Here is a 26,258-nt window from a genome sequence, read left to right as displayed (position 1 = left end):
TGCACTTAACCAAGAAATCTGAAAGAAGAAAATACACAAAGTTATTCTCTCCTCTGCAGTTGGTGAAGAAACACAGCAATGTCCCGAGTTCAATTTGCATGACAGAAGATTGGAACTGCTTTCTGAAAACGCTTATCTTTTTTCATTGTATATTGAAAAAAGTTTTGGCAAAGGCACTCCAAACTTGCATATGTAGGTTAACCTAAATTTAAGATCATCTGGAATTCTGCTCAGGAAGGTAATTTTTTTTCTTTTTCTTTTTTTTTTTCTTTTTCTTTTTTTTTTTTCTTTTTTTCTTTTTTTTCTTTTTCTTTTTTTTTTCTTTTTTTTTTTTTTTTGCTTAATGAACTGGAGTAGATGAGCTAACCCAAGGTGTCTCCATGTTCAAAAATAGTTCAGAACAGTAGATCTGAATAAACCTCCATAAAAATAAGTAAGTCAGAAAAGGTTAGCTTTCATCTAAAATTCTAAACTTTTAGTTTAGTAAGCCTTTTGAGATGTTATTTCTCCTTATGAGAAATCTTTCCCAAAATTTCAGTGACGTGCATAAGAGAAACAGCGGTATATATATATTTTCCTTTTATGGAAATATAGAGGTGAGATCTTTCTTTTTGAGGAATTAATCTCTAGCTCAGAAAGTAGTTCTTGACACAAGTATTTTTGACACATTTTAAAGTTTTAGTCTCATGAGTACATAGTTGAAATTCACTGTATAGTTTGACTCATTTTCCAGTGTACATACGATATAGATGATATATAGTATCTGACTCATTTTATGTACTCTTAGTACATAAATGTACTTTGTGTTATGTACTACACCATGAAGTAGAGCAATTGATAAAGGATACAGAAAGGAGGTCACACATTCAAATACTTCACTTTTCACATTAGGGTCAGGCTAATCTAGGCTACTTGTTCCAACTGAAGCTCCCCTTTATATATAGTGAAAGGGGAACTCTATGCAGCCTATCATTCCCACAACTTTCTGAGGTAGAAGAGATTTCTGTCACAGTAAATCAGTTTATACCTTTCTGATTACACCAGGATACAATTTATGGAGCAATCAGAAGTCAATTCTCTCATTAGCTAAGCCCCATGCTTTGAGATGAGACCTATTAAAATGCTCAGGCACATCCTGAAAATGGCTGTGTGCATTTACTGATGCAGTAACTCCTTTGCCAGGTCCATTTCATACTCTGTAACAAAAAGGAAAACCCACTGATCTATCAACTCTTAAGTAAAACAAAACAAACAAACAAAAAAAACCACAGCAATCACAACCAAACAACAACAGATAAACAAACCAAACCAAGCTAATGAAAACTATTTTCTCAATGTGAAAAAAACAAATAAACAAAAAACACCACTCTATTTCCCAAAATTAATAATACTCCAAAGCAAATCTATCTGACTAGATGGAAAATAGCTATATTTGAACTACAAAATACCAAGGCACAACTGTATTGATACTGAAGTAAAATTTATCTGCACAAATTATTATTATTATCTATTATTATTATTAGTAGTAGTAGTAGTAGTAGTAGTAGTAGTGGGGATAATTGTTTTTATTTTATTTTATTTTTTATTTTATTTTATTTTATTTTATTTTATTTTATTTTATTTTATTTTATTTTATTTTATTTTATTTTATTCTTTCTACAAGTGAGAGTGAAAATTTAGATAGACAAAAGTAACTCTGGGCTCTTAAGAAATATATCTTCACTATTCCTGATTTCTGTAATGACATACACCACAGATGGCTTTGTTCTATTACAAATATAGTCATTCTTGTCATGCTTACACAAGTTTAAAAACAGTATGTCTTTAATGACTGAATTTACCTTGTGAAGCTCATAAGGGTGAGTTAACACTGAGAGTCAGCACCTTTTCACTCCTAAGTCAGCTTTTTTTTTTTTTTTTTTTTTTCTGTCTGTTTTCAATTTTCAATTCAAGTTATATTTATCATTTCTACTTTATCCAGAGTGCTCTAGACTCCTAACCATGGTAAATAAATGCTAGCTTAATGAGTCCTTTAAAAATATGGAATATAAATTCATTTAAAAAAAAAATTACATGTAAAATGCATGGTTGGATTTTCTGCAGTTGTGTGAGAAGGAAACAAAAGACTGTAAGACTTCTTTAAAACATTGACAAGAATGCCTTAGGTAATTCCCATTTTTGCGTGTAAAGAAAGTTTCACTAAGTTCCTGGGATGTCCACATTATCAGGCATAAGCGTTTTAGCTTGGACTAGTTATATTCTGGCCCATGTATTGAACAGACAGTAGTGTTTCCCTCTTTTTCCTCTCCTTCACTATCAACTATTTAACATCATTCAACTTATACAAGATATGAATTCCTAGAGGTGCCTATTTTCTCAGCAACTTCTGAACACTCAATCTTCTCTGCACTATTAGCCTTTAACTTGGTAATAAACACATTTCTGTGTGTTTTCATTTGCCAGAACTCCAGTTAGTCTTCTCATGCCTGTCCATTTGCCACTGTCATGTTAAGTATAGCATTACATTTGAATACCTTAGAACATTTAGGAAACATTTTACTTCTGAAGCTTTTTGGATGATGCTGAAAATACATGGTGGTAAAAGCATGAAAGCTCCATTTGTTTATTCTCACTGTTTTAAAGGGTATCATCCTGACAGCATAGCAGACTTGAGTTCTTAATCACTGATAAAAAATGAGCAAGGACAAGTGACTCTAAGCAGTGATTCATCTTTGATCTCAAACAGACAAAACTAAAACTATCAAATAGAAAATTGGTTCAGAAACCCAACGTAATTCTCTGCACTTGTTTATTGAATGTTTTCCTCTGTATTTTGATTGTCTTTAAGATTGTCTTAAAGATACTGGACCAAAAAATGCTTTCTGCCATCTATACCAACATTTCACATAAAGAAACAAATAACCATCAGAAGGTAAGAGCACACAGTCATGAGCTTAAACGGCAAAATTTGTGTGCTACTACCTGCAGTTAAACTGTGTGCATAAATGTACACTATTGTGTGCATTTTATGTACACATAAATGTACACACTATTCCTCTCTTTCTATTTACATAATGAAATATATTTGAACCTAAACATATGTAAGTGGATTTCAACCATTATCTATTTATTAATTGCAAAGGAAGAGAGTCCAATTCACTGCTCATATAACATGGTGAGTTCTTCCACTAGTTTAGTTTCCAACACGGCACTCTGTGAATCTGTGTGTGCCTGTCTAAAGAGAGGACAAGAGATTGAAGTGTTGAAATGAATCATGACTTGATTAAGCAGTAAATTCATTCACTTTATGGAGTTCTAATCTTTCCTTGATAGATATTTACTCTTCCTTCTAAGGAGCAGTACACACTTACCTAGAAAAGAAATTTGATCATGAAAAAAGAAATTAATTCAATACATTTAAACATATTTCCTTCTTCTACCAAATGACAGTCTGTTTTGTGTCATATCTTAGTAAGAATACCTTAGTGTTTTACACACCCCACTGCATAGGTCCTACCTCACTACATCAGCACTATTAATGCGATATATCTGTCAAGGGTTATTAAAATTCTTTTTGATGTGTATCTTGGCTCATAAACCTCCACACTGTACTGATATTGCTTAAGGGAATGTCCTTGTAGCACTGACTCTCTGCAGATGGGATGATAAAAGGGAAATGTTCAAAACTTTAAAAAGTTTAGTCTCTAGCAGAGCTTCATTTTCTGACAACGCTTCTTTTGAATTGTGTTTTGTGTTGTTGCTCTATAGCTGTTGTTCAAAAAATTGTTCACAGACTGTTTTAACTCATAGAGAAAAACTCTTACAAATAAATAATAGAGGGATAAAAAGTGAGTGATGGATGTCAATACATTTTCATATATTTATCCTTTTCATTGCTTTTTATACATGTTGTGCCTGTACCCATCTGCAGGTAGCTAACAAACCCTGCTAGCCAATTCACTCACTCAGAGTGAGCAAGGATTTATGAAGTCAGCTGAAGCAGTGAATTTTGTTCATGTTCTTCTTCATGTATATAATCTTTTCTGCTCTTCTAGTTGTAATGAATTACTACAGGGTACAGGAATTGCTCTTAGGAACTGCAGAGACTGTGCTCCACATTTTGCAATGTCTCTGTTGGCAGATGACGGAATATGCTTCAGAAAAGTATTAAACATCTACATAGTTTTTTAACAAAATTGCATGGGATGATTTTATTTGAATTTAACTGCATACAGTGATAGTCTATAAGTATGTTACATTTGTTAACCATTAGTACTGTACTTATGCCTTTAAATGGTCATTTTTTGACGCAAAATCTCTGCTATTCCACCCAAATTTTCTGAGCAGTAAGTTGTAACTTGCTAGTTCAGTAAGCAGGAACTTACTATGGTAAGTTCCACAGGCTCTCTGTGAGACCTTTGCTTTAATAAACTTTGCTTAGTATCTGATTTTATACAGAGCTGAACAATTAGACCCTCAATCAAGTTGAGATTGAAGTCAGTGGCTGTGGATTTTTTTTTTCTGATTCAGGAGGAAAAGTGGGAGGAGGGAAAGGGAGACAGACTGAATTTTAAATAATTGGCCTTAATGTACAAAAACATGCAGTGTACAGACATATGTACATTCACACTGCTCCAGTACTAAGCTAACTCTGGAAGATAATTCTCTCATTTAAATTTCTCTCATAAATTCAGTCTGAGTAATCAGACTGAAAATGATACAGACATAGGATGCCCTCTTGGAAGTTAGAGGAAAAAAAAACACTGTTGGGCCATTTTTGGTTAAATATTTACATTCCTTTTTTTTTTTTTTTTCTTATGTATGGTAGATTTCCTGTAAAATTTATAAACCTTCTGAAATCAAAGACCAAAAGTCAAATTTGAACAGTATCATGACAGACCTAAACATCAAGGTGTCTTGAGCAATTTTAAAAACAAAACCATTTTCGAGAAAGGAGAAGTTGTTCATTGGTTAAAACCGTGCTGAGGTTTTGGGAAATAGCAGACTTGCCAGCTGCCAAATGTTGGCATACCCTTATGAAAAACAGGCAGTGTATTGTCCTGTAATAAAATTCTCTCCATATATACTTAGTTGTTCTAAGCTATACATCTCTCTCACCAGTATATGATGCAGAGCAGAGCAGAAACTAAGTCCTCTCAACTTTGTTGAAAGCTCTACCACCATTCTGTCTGGTACATCTAGTTTTTCACTCAAGGAATGAACCTGGGGTCTTTCAGAAGAGAAAAAAAGAAAAAGAAAACAAAAAAAAAAAAAAAAAGAAAAAAAAAAAAGAAAAGAAAAGAAAAAAAAACTTATTATCAAAACAAAGTAAAGTAGAAGCAGACAATGGGGAATAGGGATAAGTTTAAAATTTTATAAATGACCAGAATTCTTACACTGAAATGCTTCATTTTGTATTCTGTTATTCATATCAGCTTTCTTTTTCTGAGAGAGATATTTTGAGATGCAAGACCTAAGCTGACAATGAAGCCAACTTTCACTGACCTCTGAATAACTGAGAATTGAACTTAGATCCACGTGGTTTATTTCAGACTTCTTACTTTGAAGTCCTAAAAAAATTTGACTTTTTAAATTTGTTGCTGATGACTTCCTTGACTAACATGCTTAAACAGATACACATTTAAAGTCCAATTAGTACTCCTGGTGAGTTTTAGATAAATCAGATATTTCCTTGACTAATGGTTTCTGTAGAAAGCTGAAAGGAGAAGACGCTATTAGTTTTCTGGCATCTGTCTCATATGAGAAATAAAATGATTTACTTTTATCAATCATGATTGGAAAACAGTGCTTCCATAGGATGCTTTCAAAACAGGATGAAGAAAATCTGTAAAAATAGTCATTCTATAAAGTCAGAATACTGCAAAATGATACAGATCTCCTTGCATTGCTTAACCTTCAAACTTTTTAATATCCTTACTCTTCCCATTTGATTCTTTTGAATTTTCTTTTACTCACCTGTGCTAAAACACAGAAAACGTAAAACCTGCAATAACATTATTTACAGAGAGGGTCTAAATCTATCAGGGTCAGCAAGCTCTTAGTTGTGCTTTGCTTCTTCATCATTATTTTTGTCATGATGTGGCTATGTATAATGCATTAGGTTCTATCCTTTGTTTTAGGAATTCCTCTGAAAAAGTTCTACATATCTTCTTAGCTTCTGCAGGTGCCATTCAACATATTTTGCAGGTGCAAAACACAATTGCTTTGAATAATTTGAAAGGTTTTGTATAAAATATGCTTGGCAATCCTAGAGAAAACCCAAAGAAAGAAATTACCTTAAAAATAATAATAATAATTTGAATAATTATTTTTATAACGTGTCATTATAGTGTTTAATGACATTGTTAAACTAGAATACGTTCATTTTGGTTCTGAATATATAGGTAGAATTTTAATGTAGAGCAGAATTTTACATGTCACAGACATCTAAAAAAAATGCACAAACTAAGAAAAAGCCCTGTAATCAGTGTATCAGAAGATCTTTGTTTATGAATGATATGGATCCAACTAGAAGACAGGGCTAATGCAATTTTCAAGATGTGAAATGGTATGTGTTGAATAATAAGCTAGGTTGGTAGATCTTTTTAAATAGTATTGAGTAAGACAATGTCTGGCTGAGCAGTATGACTCAGTTGAACTCAGGCCATTGATTATATCTGACAATTCTAATAGAGGTGACATATGCCACTTTTGCAGATATCCTAAAAAAAAAAACCTTCATTTTGCTTTCATTGGAGTCACTGTTTCATTATAAGCCTTTTCTCCTCGGCTACTCTTCTGGACTATCTGATGCTCCACTGCACATAAGGTGGAAAATAGATCACTGCAGTAAGTCTGAGACATCTGGAAGACATCTAATTTATGATGGTTTATTTTCCCATGAAATGTCTGCAAATGAACTAAATTAGTTTGTTTCCTTTTTTCTTTCCATGAAAGAAGGAAAGATTTCCTGCACAGCTGGAGAACCTAAAATCAAAAGATACTTCCCACAAAGCACTCCAGCATAGATGCTATTCACCCTTGTATGCCATAGAAGTCTCTGAGCCCTGAGAAACCCCTGCCTGGACAATCCCTTAAATCCCTGTCTGAAGAACGCTATGTGACAGGAAGAGGAAAAAAAAAAAAGTGGTCCATTCATGGCATGATATGATCCCATTTTTGGAAAGATATATTAATTCAATATAGTTTAGTGAAAACTATAGTTGATTTTAGATCTCCTTTCCCTCTCTGACTTTAACAAGTCCAATATTTTTGGCTAATGAAGTTAAATATACAGGTCACATAGCTCTTTATCTGTCACATCCTGCAAATCATATTTTCCAGTATTAAAGTAGTATTCGTTTTGGCTTTCAATTACCTGACTTATCAGCATGTTGTTTTTTTCCCCCCTCCCTGCAATAATTACATTTTGAATTAGTGTGACATTCGATATTGACCTTTGTTTATAGCTCTCACAAACAGTAGAATGTTTATTTATAAACCATGAAAAGAAGAATTTGTAAGAATATTGATTCAGTGTATTTAAAAGGCAATGGCTTGGCATTCTGTGAGTAGAAGTAATCACAGGCAATTACTAGAGACTACTTTTCACTGCTAATCTTGGGCCTAACCTTGTAATCGTGTTTCTTTGCCTATATATATCACCAGGCTCCTAATGTGAAGTCTGATATCAATGTAATTTAATAAGATTCAGGGGAAGAATAGTTCTAATTGGTTTAGAAGAAGGCAGACATATAGGCAATGCTGGGTAGTGAGGAAAGTATTGTAACAGGCATTTTTATTTTGTAATAAAATGATAATTAATATTTAAACGTATTAACAAAATATATTGTTAGTGGTCGGGTTGCAAATTTTATAGTTTATGCTATCAAAATCACTAACTGCCTGCCCCTAATGGTGCTCCTGAGCTAAGCTTCACATTATACCTTTATATACTTTATAAACACTACTTTGATTGCTGGTAGTATGAATTTCCAAGCATGAGAGGCAAAGTCAAAGTAAGAATAACTCTTCTTGTCCTTATCCCAATATATACCTGGAGAAAAGTTGCCAAATTCAGAAAAAGCTTAGAGAAAAGAGAAAACAATAACTAAAACCCCAGATCTATGTAAACAGAAGTAATCTGTGTTGATTTGGTGTTCCCAGAGTGTCAGATTCAGTGTAAGAACCAAAGATGATATATCTGTCTGCCTGGGATTAAATTAGAGCTCTGAGCTGAGCAGCAGTGGAGTAATGACAGCTATCTCAGCTATCTTACGACTGCGATTTCAGGTAGGGTTGACTACTCATACTTCATTATCTCATTATCTTTTTTTTTTTTTTTTCCTATTAAACTCAATGTGAATTTACCTAGGTTAAGAGGAGAAATTAGCACAGGACAGGCTTAAGAAGTCATGCTAAGGAAGTATAATTTTTTTTTTCTTCATTTTTACACAGCTCTCAATTAAAAGTATATGGAAAAAAAAAATACAGGAAAAAATATTCTTTGGGTGGAATGTTATCTCAATGGGAAAACACTGTGTTAAGGAAACTGCTCTGCCTCTACCAACTAGTAGGATGTCTGAGGCAAATACATGTCCACTTAGGGATTTAAACCGTCTTTTGATTTGCTTTTAGTTTCAGTCTTAACTATTTTCTGGGAACTTCTATTTACTACATGTTGTGTTTGTTCCAGAACTGTTCTTTATTTAATGAAAAATTTCTTCTGTACAACAAACCTTGTGCTGCTGGTAATTCATTTATGAATATGTTTTGGAAAAGTATTTTAGGAATCCTAAGCTCTTGCAAAATAATAAAGACCATCATTTTCCACCACTCATTGACAGTTCAAAGACAGTACTATGATTACTGGAGATGTTTTGTTATGAGCCAGAGAAATTAACTTATCATTATTTATTTGTAAAGTATGCAGAGCTCAAACAGTAGAAGATGAACATGAAAATATGCATATGCATTTTCTGTCACATTATTGGAAATCACAACTGGCAGAAACTTCAGAAATATTTTCAGTAGTTTCTTCAGTTTAACATTAAATACCAAACCACAGCTGGCCAGGAAGTTTGCAGGGTTTTTATTTGTTTGTTTCTCCCTCTAAGAAAAAGTTGAGAAAATCAAAATACATTTAAAAACATTATTAAAAAAAAAAGAAAAGTAAAAAGCACAGTTTTCTCCACCAAAGCAAAACAACCTATTCTACAGGTTTTTAGGATATGCCAAAATGGTAGAAAGATGGATAATGGAAAACATTTGCCAATTATTTCTGAGCCTGTAGCTTGGAAAGCCTACAAATATCTGCTAGCTATATCTTAAGAAAGTATAGTAGGGCAGAAGCTCTGCTCCTGTACTGACCTTTAAATTACTGGGCATTGAGGCAAAAGCAACTAAACAGAGCTTTGGTGTGCACACAATGGCATTTCCTATATTATATATTAATGAATAAATAGGTTTCATTTTTCTCACTTTAAAAAACAAAATCATTACTTTTTTATGTGTATACACAACTTTACAAAGCACATACAGAATTTAGTGAGCTGAAAGGTACTCAAGACTGAAAATCTACATTCAGTGGAAATTTAACAATACCTTAACAGAGACTGACAAATATTTAATGTATTAGTATGAGAAATATATATTTAAAAAAAATTCAGAAACTAAAAAAGTGCAATTGGACTTTGAGATTCTGGGAAAAAGTTCAAATAAAACTTTACAACTTTATATAGATTGAATGCAAATATGTCTGTCTTCATGATTATTGTATAATATCAAATGTCCTAAAACCAAACCAAAACCAAAACTTAATCTGTTTATTTAAATGGGATCTATCTGAATTATAATCTCACTTACATAAGCAAACAGCAAGTGGAAAAATTTTGAGATATGTGTCAACTATTCTGAGTGTGCTTGAGTGTATACATCTTTGGTGGTTTCACACTGATGGCAAATTCTGCTCTGGCACCTGGAACACCTCTTCTCCTCCTTCTTCACTCACCATGGTGTCTGCAGGGCTGTATCTCTCACATTTTCTCACTCCTCTCTCCCAGCTGCTGTTGCACAGAAGTTTTATTCTTTTCTTAAATATGCTCTCACAGAGGTGTAACTAGTGTCGGCCATTGGCTTGGCTGTGGTGGGTCCCTTTTGGAGCCATCTGGAACTGGATCTTATCAGACATGGGGCAGCTTCTGGGCTCTGTTCACAGAGGCCACCCCTGCAGCCCCCCTACTACCAAAACCTTGCCACATAAATGCAATAAAACTTCCAGGGAAAAGGAAGTATTCCATGGGAGTAGATTCATTGTAAAGAATGCACTGAGTGTTTGCATGTTTTTCAGCCAGCAATAGTGTTATACCCTCTCTGAAGAGAAATCTTCAGAAAGTGCATATCCCTGAAATAAGATAGGGAACAAATCCTTCTGTGTGTGGTACCTGTCAACTTCTTCCAAAAAATGTACCTGAATTGACTAAGAAAGTGAATCAAAAGTTGAGAGGAGAAGTTACTACTAACTTTCCTGTTAATAAATCTCTTTCTCACATTGTTTAAGGTATGTAGTCTTCACCATGTTTTATGCTGATAGCCTTTTGCAGTGGCATTTCAGTGAGATAATGGGTCCACAAGCAGAAAGGAAAAAATCTTTTTAACTTGTGGTGGTGCAAGTAGGAGATCCCCACCAGTTCCCAGACAGTGAAGAGAATGTACAAGCTTTTTGTAAAAGGTCTGCAACAGTTTTTTTTTTTTTTTGTTTGTTTGTTTTTTTCCATTTCTCTTGCCTTACACAGATGTCGCATTATTATCACAGAATCTTCTGATATTAGAGTACAAATTTAAATCCATGCTGCATTTGTATGACTTTCAAAACAGCAACAAAAATGTTTACCTATCTCTTTCTTGGTTGCAAAGTTATGTGTTAAATTTAAGGAACAGTTGTGGTATTTTTAAATGAAGTTTACAGAAGAGGATTTGTCATTTTCTATAGTAGATAAGCCAACATAAAAATACACATTTATTATACAATCATGAAAGCTTGGATCTCAGAGTTATCACAGCCTCTCTTCAGGATATTTATTAATTTTACACATGGTCACTTGAATTTTTTGTACCTGCCCCGCAAGGCTGCATATGGCAAAGTCCCTAAAACTAGCAGTTGTTTTACATTTGCTGTGGGTATGAACACAGCCACTGAGATTTTAACGTGAAAGTCAGTCTTGTAGTCAAAGCATATTCTACATTTAAGTAAAAGTGTTTTATTTTTTTTTTTATTAACATTTTTATCAGTTAATTTGAGTTGGAAGGGATCTCAGTCCAACATGTTGCTCAATGCAGGGGGAACTCTGATGTCAGACTACAAAATCTACTTGTCTCAAAAGGCTTTGTGCAATCTGGACAAAACCTACATGCATGGAACCTCACAGCCACTCTGGACGAATGATCCACTGCTTGACTGTATGCCTAGTGGAGACTTTCTCCTTCTTCTCAGACTGAGCTCTTTTTGTTTCAGCTCATACCACCATGCCCCGTTGTGAAGAGCCTCACTGATGACAATGGGAGGGGCAGAAGGCCAGCTTGGCTTAGCAGAAATAAAAGGTTATGGCCATGGGAAGTGAGGTAGGGAAACATAGGTGGACTACAGAAATGCTGTTTGTCATTGTATGGAGAAAATCTGTGTGGCCAAAGCTCAATTAGAGTTGAAGCTGGTTAGTACTATTGGGGAAAAAAAAAAAAAAAAGAATTACAATATGACAACAGCAAAAGGAGGACCAGAATTAACATTGGTCATTGGTCCATTACTTGATGAGGATGTTCACCTCACAAATAGGGATGTAGACAAAGCAGAGACATTTAATGCCTTCTTTGCCTCTATCTTCAAAACCAATGATGGGCTCTGGGACCCCAGGAGACCTGAGTTGAAGGATTGTGACTACAGTAATGATAAACTCTCAGTCAACCTCAAACTTGTGCAGGCTTTGCTGCTTCAACTGAATGCACATAAGTCTATGGCAATTTATCCCAAGGTACTCAAAGAGATGGCTGATGCTGTCACAAGGACCTCTCTCAATTGTTTTTCAATGGTCTTGGAAATCTGGAGAAGTCCCAGTTGGCTGGAAGCTGGCAAGTGTTCCAGTTGTCAAGAAAGGCAAGAAAGAAGACTCTGGCAATTACAGATCTGTCAGTCTCATTTCAGTGCCTGATATATTGTGGAGAAGATTATTCTGGGAGTTATCGAAGAACACCTGAAAAACAATGCAGTCACTGTTCACAGGCAACAAAGGTTCACGAGGGGAACGTCCCGTTTAACAAACTTAATTTCCTTCTATGACAAGGTTGCCTACCTAGTTGACCAAGGGAAGTCAGCTGATGTAATATTTTTGGATTTCAGCAAAGCTTTCTGGGTAAAACCTCCATCATACATCTAGAGAAAAAAAAAATAATGTGATGGGTGAAAAATTGGCTGATGTGTCAGGCTCAAAGTGTTACAGTAAAGGGGGTTATATCAGGTTGGTGGCCAGTCACTTAGTGGAGTTCTTCAGAGCTCCATTTTAGGGCCAGTTCTCTTTAATGTTTTCCTAAATGACTTAGATGCGGGAATCAAATGCATACTAATTAAGTTTGCAGATAGTAGTAAATTAGGAGGAGCTGTTGACTCTCTCAAGGGTACAGAGGCCTTGCAGAGAGACTGTGACAAATTAGAGAGCTGGGAAATAAAGTACAATATGAAGCTTAAAAAGAGGAAGTTCTGGGTTCTGCACCTGGGAAGGGGCAAAGATGAATATACATACATATGGGGGGAAGAGAGGGTGGAGAGCAGCCCCACAGAAAGGGATCTGGGAGTTCTGGTCAAGTTGAATACGAGTCAACAGTGTGCCCTGGCAGACAAAGAGGCCAATTGTATCCTGGGATGCAACAAATACGGCATTGCTAGCTGGTCAAAGGAGGTGATTCTCCTGCTCTGCTCCGCGCTGGTGAGACCTCAGATTAAGTACTGTGTGTAGTTATGGGCACTACAACATAAGAAAGACATAAAACTATTAACATCCAAAGGAGGGCTACAAAGATGGTGATGAGTCTAGAGGAAAAGAGGTATGAGGAGCAGCTAAAGTCACTTGGTTTGTTAAGCCTAGAGAGGAAGAAACAGGGAGACTTCATGAGGGGGAATATGTTTCCTCATGATGAGGAACATGGAGGCAGGCATTGATCTCCTCTCTCTGGTGAACCTGATGGGACCTGAAGGAAGGGCATGGAGCTGCATTAGGGGAGGTTTAGGTTGGACATTAGGAAAAAGTTATTCTCTGAGAGAGTGGTCAGACACTGGAACAGGCTTCCCAGGGAAGTGGTCGTGGCAGCAAGTCTGATCAAGGTCAAGGAACATTTGGACAGTGCTCTCAGACATATGGTCTGATTTTTTGGTCGTCTTGTGTAGAGCCAGGAGTTGGACCAATGATTCTTATGGACTCCTTCCAACTCTATTTTATGATTCTATAATTCTACGATAACCTCTCCAAAGGCAGTAAGCACAGCTGTTAGGTGCCCCTGAAGTCACCTTTTTTTCCAGGCTGAATAAGCCCCAGTTGCCCAGCCTGTTATGCCAGGGCAATTATGAATGTCTTGACCACCCTTGTGGCCACCCACTGAACTCATTGTTTTTCTTGCATGGTAGGAACGCAAAACTGAAGTCAGAGTTTTAGATGTATTCTAATAGTGTCACTATTTATACATAAAACAAAGATGTACTGTATCTTGTGTACTGTATCTTGCACAAACTGCCAAGCACTTTTAAAGAGTTGCTTTCATGTTATAAACAAACACATGTAAAAAAAAAAAAAAAAAGACAACAAACACACATACACACAACAACCAGGAGCATTTCTGAGCTATTATCATCTTCAACTGATACTATAACAAGTCAAATTTTATGACTACAGAGCTAATAGTTCTCATTATAGGATCTTAGGATCACTTGACAGTCTAAAATTCTATCCTTTAAAGAGCTTATGTACCCCAAGTCCAGCGGGTGAGTTGAAGTTATTTCCAGGGTATGTGAGAAGGGAGACACCTGCATGTTATGTGCATTTATATACATACAGAGGGAGAGTGACATATTGGAAGGCAATTCACACCTTCATCTGGAATTCAGAAATTGTACATACGTTTAGTGATTCACATAGCTTAATGCCTATAGTTTGATCCAAAAAATATAGTAAGTCCTAATGCCTACACGCAACAGTGACATCAGACCTAAGCAGACTCACTTAAATCTTGGCAAACAAGGACATCTCTGCTCTTCACAGGGAACCTGGGGCTATAAATATACATGTTCTATTCTGCACACTCATATCTGCCCCTAACCAGGCTAGATGGAATGGGATATCATGCTTATGCTTTGCCATTGTTCAGAAGAAACTGCAAGAATTGGCAGCACCAGAAATAAAGAAAAAGGTGACTGTAGCCCAGGAAGACTCTTGGAAGGAAGAAAATTTGGTTTTAGGTGGGTAACCAGTATCATATATTTCATTCACCAACTTTTAAGCACAAAATGATCCTTCCATGCAGTGTACTACATATAAAATCAGATTATCACTTGTCAGCTACCTCTCTATATCCATAGCTTTTGAATTTTTAGTTGCAAAATATCACATCATACAGGATAAGAAATATTTAGAAGACAGGTTTCCTCATCATGTTGAGCACCTGAATTGCAGTTTCATTCAGCACTCAGCTGCACCTCTACTTCACCTTCTTGCTGTGATTTAAATGAAGCAAGAGAGTCAGTCCTTTTGACAAACAGGAATGGCTTAAGCTTGTAAATTCTTAAGCAAGAAACTATTGCAAAGGGCAAACATAACAATCATGCATATGCTTACTTTCTAGAAGAGAGTGCTTGGGCATTTTGTTGTCACTTGACCACTTCAGAATTCAGAATATGGTTAAAGTCCAAATACACTACAGACTAGGACTATGAAATAGCCAGATCACAGAACAAATATCTAGTTGGAACAGCAATTCAGAAAATAAATAAATAAATAAATAAATTGAAACACCGTGTAAGAGAAAGTAATTCAGGCATATTTCTAGTACCCAGATGGTTTATTTTTGTGTTTTTCTTTCTTTCTTTTTTTTTTTTTCCTTTTTTTTTTTTTTTTTTCCTTACAGAGCTTTATTTATATGAAGCCCTCAAGGATTATAATTGTCATAAATATTTGCATAGATAAATAGTTAAATATAAAATATATGTGAATCAAATTGTCCTTAGGGAAAGCTTGTGCTCCAGAGGTGTCACTTTTGGTCTATTTTCTCATCAAGAACATGACTAGACATTTCTAACAAAATCCATCCAGTTTCATGATGAATGAATGCTGCGAGGGCTCTGCAGTCCTAACAAACAGCAGCATAAATTTACTTTAAACATTTTAATTCTGATCATGACCATCATCTTTTATGCTAGCTGGTTTTGAATTACTAATGAAAATCACTACCATGCTATAACATTGGTGGATATTGATATTTCATTGTGTCCAAAGGGAAATGCTTTCTAGTCAATATTGCCATAAAATCTTCAGCAGGAATTAAAAACAACTATTATCCTTATTTATAAATTTAGTATGCGTACATCAGCACACTTCCCCACCCCCACTACACCTCCCCCCAGAAAACAAACAAACAAACAAACAAACAAAAAAAAAACACTAGAAAAACATCACCCCGTTAAAAATATTAATACAAAAAATCAGATTTCACTTTTCTAGTAAGTATGTTTGAAATAAATTCAGGCTTAAGAAACCCTGATTTTAGATTACCTTGGATACTCTGTTTGCAACCTCTCTGCCTACTGTCAGCCCCTGAACAAAGGTCCGTGCAGCAATGAACGCTCTAGTCACTTGAACCTTCAGCTTCCGGGGTACATCTCCAAATGGTTTCAGCTGGTCTGTATACTTGCTTACACACTCCAAGTAGTCCTCAGTAAAGTGATACTGGGGGTTTATAAGCTGGAACATCCGCTCCAGCAGCCGAGCCCAGAAATCATTCAGCATTTCCTCCAAGTTCACATTGCCTCCTGTGTAATACCGCTTCAGTTCTGTGAAGAGATCCTGGAAAACCTCCGAGTTCTGCATGTACAGCGTGCCATATGTCCGGACAAACATGTCATTTAAGGATCTTTCTGCATTCTCAAGAAGTTCTCGGAAAAATTCTGCAGGGAAAACAAGGAGATGTTAGCAAGGAGATATTAGTAAAGCCCAAAGAGTTTTCTGATTACATTCCTACATTACCTTTAGTAAAGTTTGTCCTAATATATTATTACTAGTTCCATTCATTTATTTGGATTAGAAATAGCTTTACTCAGAGGCAAGGAAAAATAAGGTATAGCCTGGATTCCCATTGACTGCCAAGTAGAAAGATGTTGACCCTACAACACTGAACAACAAAAATACACTTAGAATTTCAGTGAGGGTTGGTCCACTTACTATTTGAACATGCCATTCTCAGCCCCTTGTAAAATCCTCCATAGTCAGTATACTAAATCTGTTATGCTAAATGTGAAGTCATTAATATGATAGAAATAAAATAAAATTGTAATATTTTAAATATAGCTAGACAATGATAGGCTCTATTTATCTGAAGTTATTACAGTATAGGAGAACACCACAGAAATAAATCTGAAAATTTATTTCCAAATGTTTTTGAAAGTAATTTGAAAGAGACTTGGCTCTAAATGAGCAGAATTCTATTTAAAGTATTTGTCTAGGTAACGCTAAAAAAATGTTAGCACTCTCAATAATCTGCTACTCTACTGAAGCACTGTACTAGAACCCTCCACCAGCTCTGTCACATCCAGACTACTATTTCCAATTTGTATTAGTTGTTGGTATTGGAATAGCAGACCTTACATTTTTTTTCAAATGCATTTCATACTTTACTGCTTCTGTGCCTCTTATGTACTCAGGTGCATAACATTACCTATTTTTAAGTTTTGGTTTCTGGAAAATATTGTTTTTGGGAACTGAGCCCATGGTATACCAATCACAGCAGAGATCTCTGAAATCTTTCTTTGGGCAGTGGAAATGTGTGATCATCTCTGCTAAGATCCTTAGGCAACTCTAGATCAGCAGGCATAGATGCTTTTGGTGGCATAGTATTCCGTCTTCCTGTAGAGTCCATTTGTCATCCTCCTTAAATCTCCTTTGGAAAAGAGCTCAATGACTGCTGTGGCCCGTAAATGGGGCACTGCATACAATAAGGAAGAGATGGCAATATCCTTGGCAAAACATATATATTTGCTGCTGTTAAATGATTCACACTGATGCAGAAGCAGCCAGCTCTGGGATGCCAGAAACTAAATATGTGGTTGTTGCCCATAGATGCATCCATGTGTGCTATCACTTCTTGCAGACTTGGCTAATACTGTAATATGTAAAAACCCTGTAAAAATTACTGTAATGTGTAAAAATATATAGCCCTGCTGTGGCTAAAGAGTCTCATGAAAATGAGGACTATTGCAATGCTAAAGACAGGATGGCAATTAAGAATGCATAAGAAAAAATATACACTAAATTTGGGAATGTGCAACAGTGATCACTTGAAAGAAGAATCAACCAAATGTTATGGACTAGGCTGCATAGACTCCATAAGAAAACAGAGGCTCCTTTTTGGCAGAGATTGTGCAGAGTTGCAGTCTTTGATCTCCCACATAACCGCAAAAGGGTTATCATGAAAATGTATACACAGAACATTGAGAACACACTCACTACATCAAAGCACTTATTTAAATAAAAATATATTTAAATAGATGTATCAATGTCTAAGCTGTCATTAAAATCACAGTTTCTCAGATGGCATACATTCAAATTGGAAAACAATAAGCTTTCACCAAATACTTTATGAAAGAAAAACAAAAACAAACAAACAAAACCAGAACAAAAGCAAACAAACAAACAAAAACAAAAAGCACAAAAAACTCCTTTGTTCTTCTCTGCTGCCAAGTGGAATAACTTGAGCTACACAACATTCAGTAATGAGGTCTTCTGTATCGTTTTTTTCCAAATTATCCACGAATTCTGACAAAGCAGTTTTAGAGAAAAGCAAAACAAAATTGTTTTTCACCCCTTATCCTGACATGTTAATATCCTTGACATCAGACTAATCCTTGCTACTATTTCATACAGTCAGCATTTCTTCCTCTAACAAATAATGTATACTGCCTTTGTTGCTGAATACATCTAATTCTCTATTCATGCACTATGCAAAAAGATGGACGAGAATTTGGGGCTCAAATTAAAATATGTTTTAAGACTGAAGCTAAGCTTTTATGCCAGTGTAATTGAAGGACAACTGTGAAAGACAATCACAAAAACAGTGAATCCAGACCTCTCAAATTCTCTCCCATGATGTTCTGTATGCCAAGAGGCTGCTGTAAGCAATTCATATGCTGGCTTCTTTCTGTCCATAGTTATTATGGGAATCCCACTATTTATCTGAAAAGATTATGCCATTGAGTAAGTCAGTCACAGTGAAGCACAACAGCTTCAGCTGCTGACAGCTCCTCTGGTCTGAGATTGTTAACCTATTATTTCTTTGTGCAGGCATATTATTTAGCAATCTCACAGTCAGTTTGTTGGAAGGCAACCAAACATTTTAGGAAGGGACAGAAATTTATTCTGCACTTGTGCAGCATCTATTACAATGTGGTCCAGGTTGGTTGCAATCTTTATTTATATTGCAATACAAACATTACCAGTAACTCCATAAGCTTAAATTACATTCTTGTCCAAATATGACACCAGACATATGTGTTCTGTGGGAAAGCTAATGTCCTCTGAATAGCAGTACATTTATTTAAGTTTTAGTCTTCTCATAGGTCTCTAGTCTTTGAGAGCTATTGCTTAGAATAAATTATTATGACATAAAAAAGTTAGACCTTTAGTCTTCTGTATACTTTGATACAAAAGACAGTTTAAGAGTCTGTATCAGTAAACCTATGCAGGATGAGGAAAATAAAGCAGTAACAGCTACAAAATTGGACGTGTTTTCCAGTTTCAGAGAAAAGTCCTGTTGTATTTATTAGAAAAAAAATCTTAATTCCCATCCTGCAAATTGAATGCTGTTGTGAAGGATCACTTGCTTTTTCTGTCAGGAAATCTTCCATACATCAAGAAGGTAGACTGCTTTATGCTGCTCCTGAATAGATACTCTGTCCTGACATAACTGGGCACTTGTCCAGTTACATCAAGAGAAACTGTACCTGCTTCCACAAAGGCTATTTTTTTTCCCATCATATTCATAGTAATTTAAAGATTTTATGTTCATTACAAAGATATTTCATCAACTTGCAGATAGCTTTTGTAAAATAATATTATATTTCAACTCAAAGAACGAAGACAAGAGACATTAGTCATGTTGCTTAATGTGCTTCTGGAAGACACTCAAGTACTAGGTCTGGAGAGGAGGATCTATATATGACAGAGATGAACAGTGTTTTAACATATATATATTGTGATTTTATTTTTTTTTTTTTCCTGCCAAAATTGGCTGTCATGAGCAGTGCTAATGCTTATTTTAAAATATTTTTTCCTAATTTTAAGTGGTGATTCTTTTATATGACAGAATACATCCTGGGTATGTCTTACATTGCAAACACATTTCTATTCAGCTTTCATTTATTAGCCAGAGGGAAGCCCATCCAGGTCTGCTTACGAGGTAGCTCAAAAGGATAACATCTAAGGCACACTGAGCTACAATACATACAACTGAAAAGAAGAGAGAATAATGTGATTTGAAACCATTACATGCTCTATATAGGCTTACATGGTAGGTTTCCAGTCAATTAATAACACTTCCTCTATTTTTTTTTAAAGTTATTTGTACATTTCTGATAGAAGATTGATAATAGCTGGCTCTGGAAGTGAAGTCTGAATTGTTATTAAATCCTTTGTCCATGATAAAATAAGTCGATTACAAAGGAAAAGGACATGATGCATTGCCTAGAGTCCCTTACCAAATGGTAGGTACTGCTCTTATTAAAAATAGGGTCTTCTCAGCTCTCCCACTGCCCTGGAAACCGAAAGCTTTCTCTCTCACTCTATTTTAACATAGGTAATCTGGTGGCATAATTTAATTCAACCTGGGAGCTAGACTAATTCTGAAGTGATGACTACTTGTCGCCACATCTGTGGATCAGGACTGGGGATGATACTGCAACATGACACAGTGTAATAACTGCCTTCAACAAAATATAATCACAACCACCTAGAGGAAATAATTAGATAAACAAAGTTGTATTATGTTGGAGCTGATGTTCTGTGATCATTCCCGGCCTAAAAAGCTCCCTTCATTTTCTTTTTCTTTTCCATCGGTAATAGAAGCAAAAGCAACACCTAACTGCAGGACAAGATGCAAAGCTGGAAATAATTTGTTGGCCAATTCCTGAAAACAGAAAGATATGCAAAAAGAAAGGATTAGGACTAAAAATACTAAAAGATGATTTCATTTATTTATTATATACTCTGCCCATTTTTCCTCTTTAACAGGACTTTTCTTGTTAGCATCTTGTACACTTGACAACAAGTATCACTGCTACCTGAGAAAATGCAGCACAGCTACTTTTCAGACACTCTGGACAGAGATTTTTTTGATGTGATTTTTCATCATTTTTATGGAAAATGTTGGCTAGGGTAAAATACTGAATTCACCCATCACTGACTAACCCCACCCATACAATATACAGATGGTTTCCCATTATGGTCTTGTTCTGCTTGTGGGCATTGATTTTCAAATTGCTCACAAATTCTAGTGATCCACCATTTACTGTGAAGATGGTGCACCTACAGTATACGGAATTTAGGTACCTAAATTCATTGGACACCTTTGAACACATCTAATGATATGACTGATGGTAAGAAGGATATTTGAATTCATGTAAGCTGACTGCCTCTTTGAATAAAATATGTTCTTTATGTGTAGGTACTTACGTTAATGATAGTCAACAACCAAGTCAACATACAGTCAACTCCTTTTCTTCAATGCCTTATTTTTTTTCTCTTTATTTGTTCATGAAGAAAAAAAAAATGTTCTAGTGAACTTTTCATCTTTCTACAGGATTCTTGAAAAGGCTTTTTTATTTTTTTAAACAAAACCAACCAAACCAATCAACCAAACAAGCAAAAAACATATAGATATTTCACAGTGGTGTCATTTAGTGAAAATTTAGATTTATCTGATTAAAACTGTAGTGAAATTAGCCTAAATAGTTTCCATATGTGTAAATAGTTTATGTGTGGGTTTTTCTTCCATATTTCAACTATTTATTTTAGGTTTCCAGAGATTTTTTTTTTTTTTTTCTAACAATACCTAACCTTACAAAACAAAAAGAACTCAATTTAACTTTGTGATTGAGAAAAAATTGCTGTAAGGAAAATACTTACAGCAGATCATTTTTCCCCTTATTTTTGACAGTACATTTATATTTATATTCAAGAGCGAACAAATTGTATGCATGACGCTACCAGTACATTGGTATTACTTTTTAGTGAGTTTGAATAACTAATTTTAAATGTTGTTATAGCTTTGACCTTCAGAAACACTCAACACTCACAACTGGGAAACAAATTTCAGCTTCCATTAGGAACAACAAATGCTGCAATGTTATGAGGTCCGCTGTTTTTTTCTCATTTTTTTAACTCATTTAGAATATATAAATATAATATCTTAGGCTAAGAAAGAGAGGTCAGATAATTAAATGTGTCCTATAACTGCAAATTTCAGAATAGATGACTTACATCCTCTACCTATGTCTTGGGTAAAATCACATATGTATGAAATGATTTAGCTGCTAATGGATGTTGATACCTATTCTAGATGGTCCCATCCCTCTAAATATAATGAGATTATGAAATCTTTTGGACACTACTAACATTTTTCGAAGCCAGTACAATCTCAAAGGTAATGAGTGAAGATGGTGGTCTCTCTCCCTTCTTTAATCCCTCCATCTCTCAGACTACTACAAGACCTTATAATAGACAGCAGTTCACAGAGATCTTTTGCCCTGTTTCCTGCCCAAAGTCCATGATTTCTTTCCTGCTATGTTATCTAGTTTCTGCTGCTGACCCCTCTGCAAAATTGAGGCAAGGAAGAAAGGAGACCCAGAGAAAGAGGAGAACACCTCTTTCCACACACTCCATCCTCATCCGCTCTCTACTCCTTACATGGAGACGAAGTAAACAGCACTGCCCTGTGCTAAGGGACAAGAGAGTGGGGAGAAAACATAAACACATGTGTCCTGGGCTGGGTTAGACAAGTTAGACCAGGCAAATGGGAAAAAATGATGGATGCTATTTACACACGAAAGCATTATCTAAATGTGAACCTAATCTAATAATTGAAGGCATTGCTTAACATCAATATAGAAAGAGGTTTTTGTACAAATGAACATTAATACGCAGTTAAGCATCTGTTATCTATTCAAAGCGGATTACATGCATTGATAAAGGCTTATAAACCTTTATTCTGCAACTCTGAAGTCAATGAGAACATTATCGAGAACTTCAGAGGGTGCTGGTGCAGCCTTTACATGCTGAACTCACCATTCCTTCCCTGCAAGAGTTCATTTATTAACACCTTTAGCGTGTCTAAGAAGGAAACTTGATCAGTCTGTTGATTCTACATTGACAGTCTTGCAATTAGGTGAAACCTGTCACTTTCACTTGAAAATGTGAAATTAGATATTAAAATATACTTTTAAAAATATTTACTATAATCTCAATTCATATTTTGTTGCATCTGGTACTTGATGTTGATGATATATATACTTCATAATACACACAAAACCTGAAATTACCAGCCTCTCAAGGAATTTCTTGAGCTTATAGTGATAACCAAGAAAGAAAATGCTAGGAATAAAAAGAAAGCAAAGAGAGCTTTTCATATATTTTTATACATAGTAATAACTGTCCCTGATGGTTCTACTTTCATTATCAAACAGAAAATGCCCAAGTGAGGTACTCATAAAATGTAAGTAAAGTGTCATATGGCATTAGAAGGCCAACTTCTAGAATATTTATGAGTGAACATTTAAACACTTATAGCAGTACTATTGTCATGAATATCCATGACCAAAGACAGATATGTAGCATTTCATGGACATCTGTGAATTTCAGAATGATGAATTTTAGATCATATGTTCTTAAAAATGCATATTGCCTCATGAAAAAATCATGAGTTACCACAGGTTGTTCTGAAAAAAACATTTAAAGTTTTCATGAAAATGATACTAACAATATATAAACTATGGGACTCTGTGCAACAATTGTTTTAAAATATAGAGCCTATTCTGTTTTTCTCTATGCACCACTAGAGGCTATTAAATATCCAGTTCAATAGTTAGGGAGATTTACCATCCAACATTTTGTATGAAAATTCTTTGCCACATCTATAATCTACAACAATCTCTTCAATTTATTAGATTTTTTATTTTCTTTTTTATACAGAGAAGTGTAAGGTGGACTAAAAGACACTGGGAAAAATTAACAAATTGCCTTGGTCCAAGTCAGATAAAACTGATCTATGACAGAAAAATTTATATATTCTGTCTGAAGAAGGAAAACAAACAAACACAAACATTATTATTATTATTATTATTATTTTAAGCAGCAGGTCCCAAAACAGAGATGATATTTGTTACTATTAGAAAATTCTGTGCTGTTTTAGAAAATTCTGGTCAGGTGTTGTTCTGGGAAGCAATGGGGCACCGATACCTCTGAATGCCTTCATGTCTCTTTTCAGAGTAGACAGCTTGACTAAGGGAAGGATTCATTCACATGGAAGAAGGTTGTGGCTGGCCAGAGGAAAATACTGTAATCTTATTGACTTTTATATACAGTGAGATGACTAACCACAACCTGACAACAGTGATGCTTTGGAAATGGGTTTCAGAGGCAGAAATCTCAACCTGAACTTCAGCACATATGGAAACAAGAAGGGCTTCTTCTTTTCTTTTAGAATACTGTCTTCATTGTTTCTTTCTCCCATTTCAAAATAAACTACTGTAAAAAGTTGTCATTGAGGAGTTTGAAAACCTACTCTTGTGCCTTATTTGGTTTTTAGAGGCTCATATTCACAATTCATCGATGTGCCCTTCTCTGTTCACAAACGAGAAGGGTTGTTTTCTGAAAGCATGTATATCTATTAGGTAATATATCCAGTAGGAAGTGCAGTTCCTGAATCCCAGTGAAGAAAGACAGGCATCACACAGCTCAGATTTGGTGCAACATGGTATATTTAAAATTAGAACTGCAGCTACTTTCAAGTCAAACTTGCAAGTGCAGACAGCTGAGAAATACTTACATAGTTTTATTTTTGTAACTGCTGTAAATCTATTGCAGTTCTCCTTTTCATCTGAATTCACTTTTCTCCCTCTTTGAAAAAAAAAAGTTTTAATATTTATAAAAAAATCAGTACATTACATCAAAAACATCTAAGATGAGAAGCTTGAGACAGATAATAGTGCAATAACTGAAGAGACTTCTATTTGAGCAACCTGACAGAAGCCTGACATAAGATCAGTTTGGTTTGACTTCCTATTGAAATTATTATATATCTACAATCAATTTTGTATATAAGCCTGAAGTTTAAGATGTAATGAAGTCATGTTGATAGCTTTTCCAGAGACTTCTAAGTGCAGCTAATAACAGCTGTTGCAGTTTTACAGTGCTAATGAAAAAGATAAAAACACCTTCAAGACAATTTACTTATTATCTTACCCCATCTCCCCACATCCACACTCAAAGGAACCCTGTGCACCATTAAGGCCAAGTAGTATGAAATAGAAACTGGTTAACCTGGTTGTTTTTTGACTATTTGGACGCTGCGCTCGATATTATTTGTTACTTTAACAATGCAGAGATATTACTGAATTTCTTGCTTGTAAATTGAGCTACATGGTCAAACCTCACTTTAGTGGCAAATTTTCTTTTCCTTTTATAACATCAAACTAAGTTAACTTAAATGTCAAGAAATCAAATGTGCTCTATTTGTTAGAGCGATGATTTTCTTCATTTTTATTTTTATTTTTATTTTTTCCTAAAGCAGTAGTATGGCCAACATATGTTATGTTGTACCAGAAGTTTATCCTAAAAATTAGCTTTGGGCAATCCAAACTTATATATGTGACTTAAAACAAGGCAATGCATAATATCTCAGGTTAATGATAGGGTCAAGGATTAAGGTTCGGGGTAACACAATTGGCTTCAAACAAACTATAAATGTAGGAAAATATATATTTAATATATATTATAATATATTTATATTATATTATATAATAATATAATATTATATATTTATATAATAATTAATACAATATATTATTATATAATAATTTATATAATATTATATATTATATAATATATATTTATATATTATATTATATTATATATAATATGTTATATTATATAATAATATAATATCTTTTGGAAGAAAATAGTCTTTCAGATCCTGAATCTGCATTCATCTACTGTTAGAAAGACCTTTGATCCCCTATGGAGATCTGTGAAGTCAATAATCCTTCCTACCTAAATGTTTCAAAGATCAGGGATTAGAAAACAAAGTTTGTATTTGAATGGCTTTAATGTGAACACAAGCCTTCATCTGCAGACACCAATTCACTGGATCAAGGTGATATTTGATTGATTTTTATCTGATCAACCATCTTGACAGAAACCTCTTTTCTTCCTAAGAGAGCATCTACTGGGAAAGCTTTCCAGTCAGAAGGAAACCTAGATGTATGATATAGTACAATGAACTGAATAAACAATCTTCGCAGGATCGGTATATATTTAGGGCTATCATAGATTTCAAACAATATAATCTGCTTTAATTTTAAGGCTACATAGAAGGGGCGTTAACATTTCAGGGCAATTTTATTTGAGGAATTTTTCCCATTTATTAGCTGCTGTATGGGACACAAAGTTTCTGTCTAAATGGACATGTGACATATAGTGATACCAAAGATTTGTGTTTCTATGCTGTTCTGCTGATCAGCTGCTGGATCTTTTAGACAAATCAAAAAGAATATTTAATTGAACTAAACAAATGAACAGTAGCTTTGACTCTGCTATGGTCTTGCAATGAAAAGAAGTGGGTTGGTTCAGAAGGAACTAGAAGATATGGAATCTTTTTCTGGATTTATCTATGTATCTATTTATTTATTTATTTTTGTCTTTGCACAACAGTTACTAAACTTCCCAGCCTTCTACTATTTACTG

General features: G+C 34.9%; 1 protein-coding gene across 1 annotated transcript in view; it reads right to left on the bottom strand.

Annotated features, from left to right (window-relative positions):
• Window positions 1–26,258, bottom strand: part of GPC6 (glypican 6) — a gene marked incomplete at its 5' end in the record, with an annotated part of 825,666 nt that overhangs the window by 337,836 nt on the left and 461,572 nt on the right. Inside the window, one exon of the mRNA XM_084506834.1 lies at window positions 15,807–16,198. Coding sequence (XP_084362960.1) covers window positions 15,807–16,198 — 392 coding nt within the window. The remainder of the gene's footprint in view (window positions 1–15,806; window positions 16,199–26,258) is intronic.

Source organism: Aythya ferina, assembly GCF_964211825.1.
Source record: "Aythya ferina genome assembly, chromosome: 1".
In the NCBI taxonomy this organism is placed as follows: domain Eukaryota; kingdom Metazoa; phylum Chordata; class Aves; order Anseriformes; family Anatidae; genus Aythya; species Aythya ferina.
Note: the sequence above shows the minus strand (reverse complement) of the source record. Positions and strands in the feature narration are given on the sequence as shown.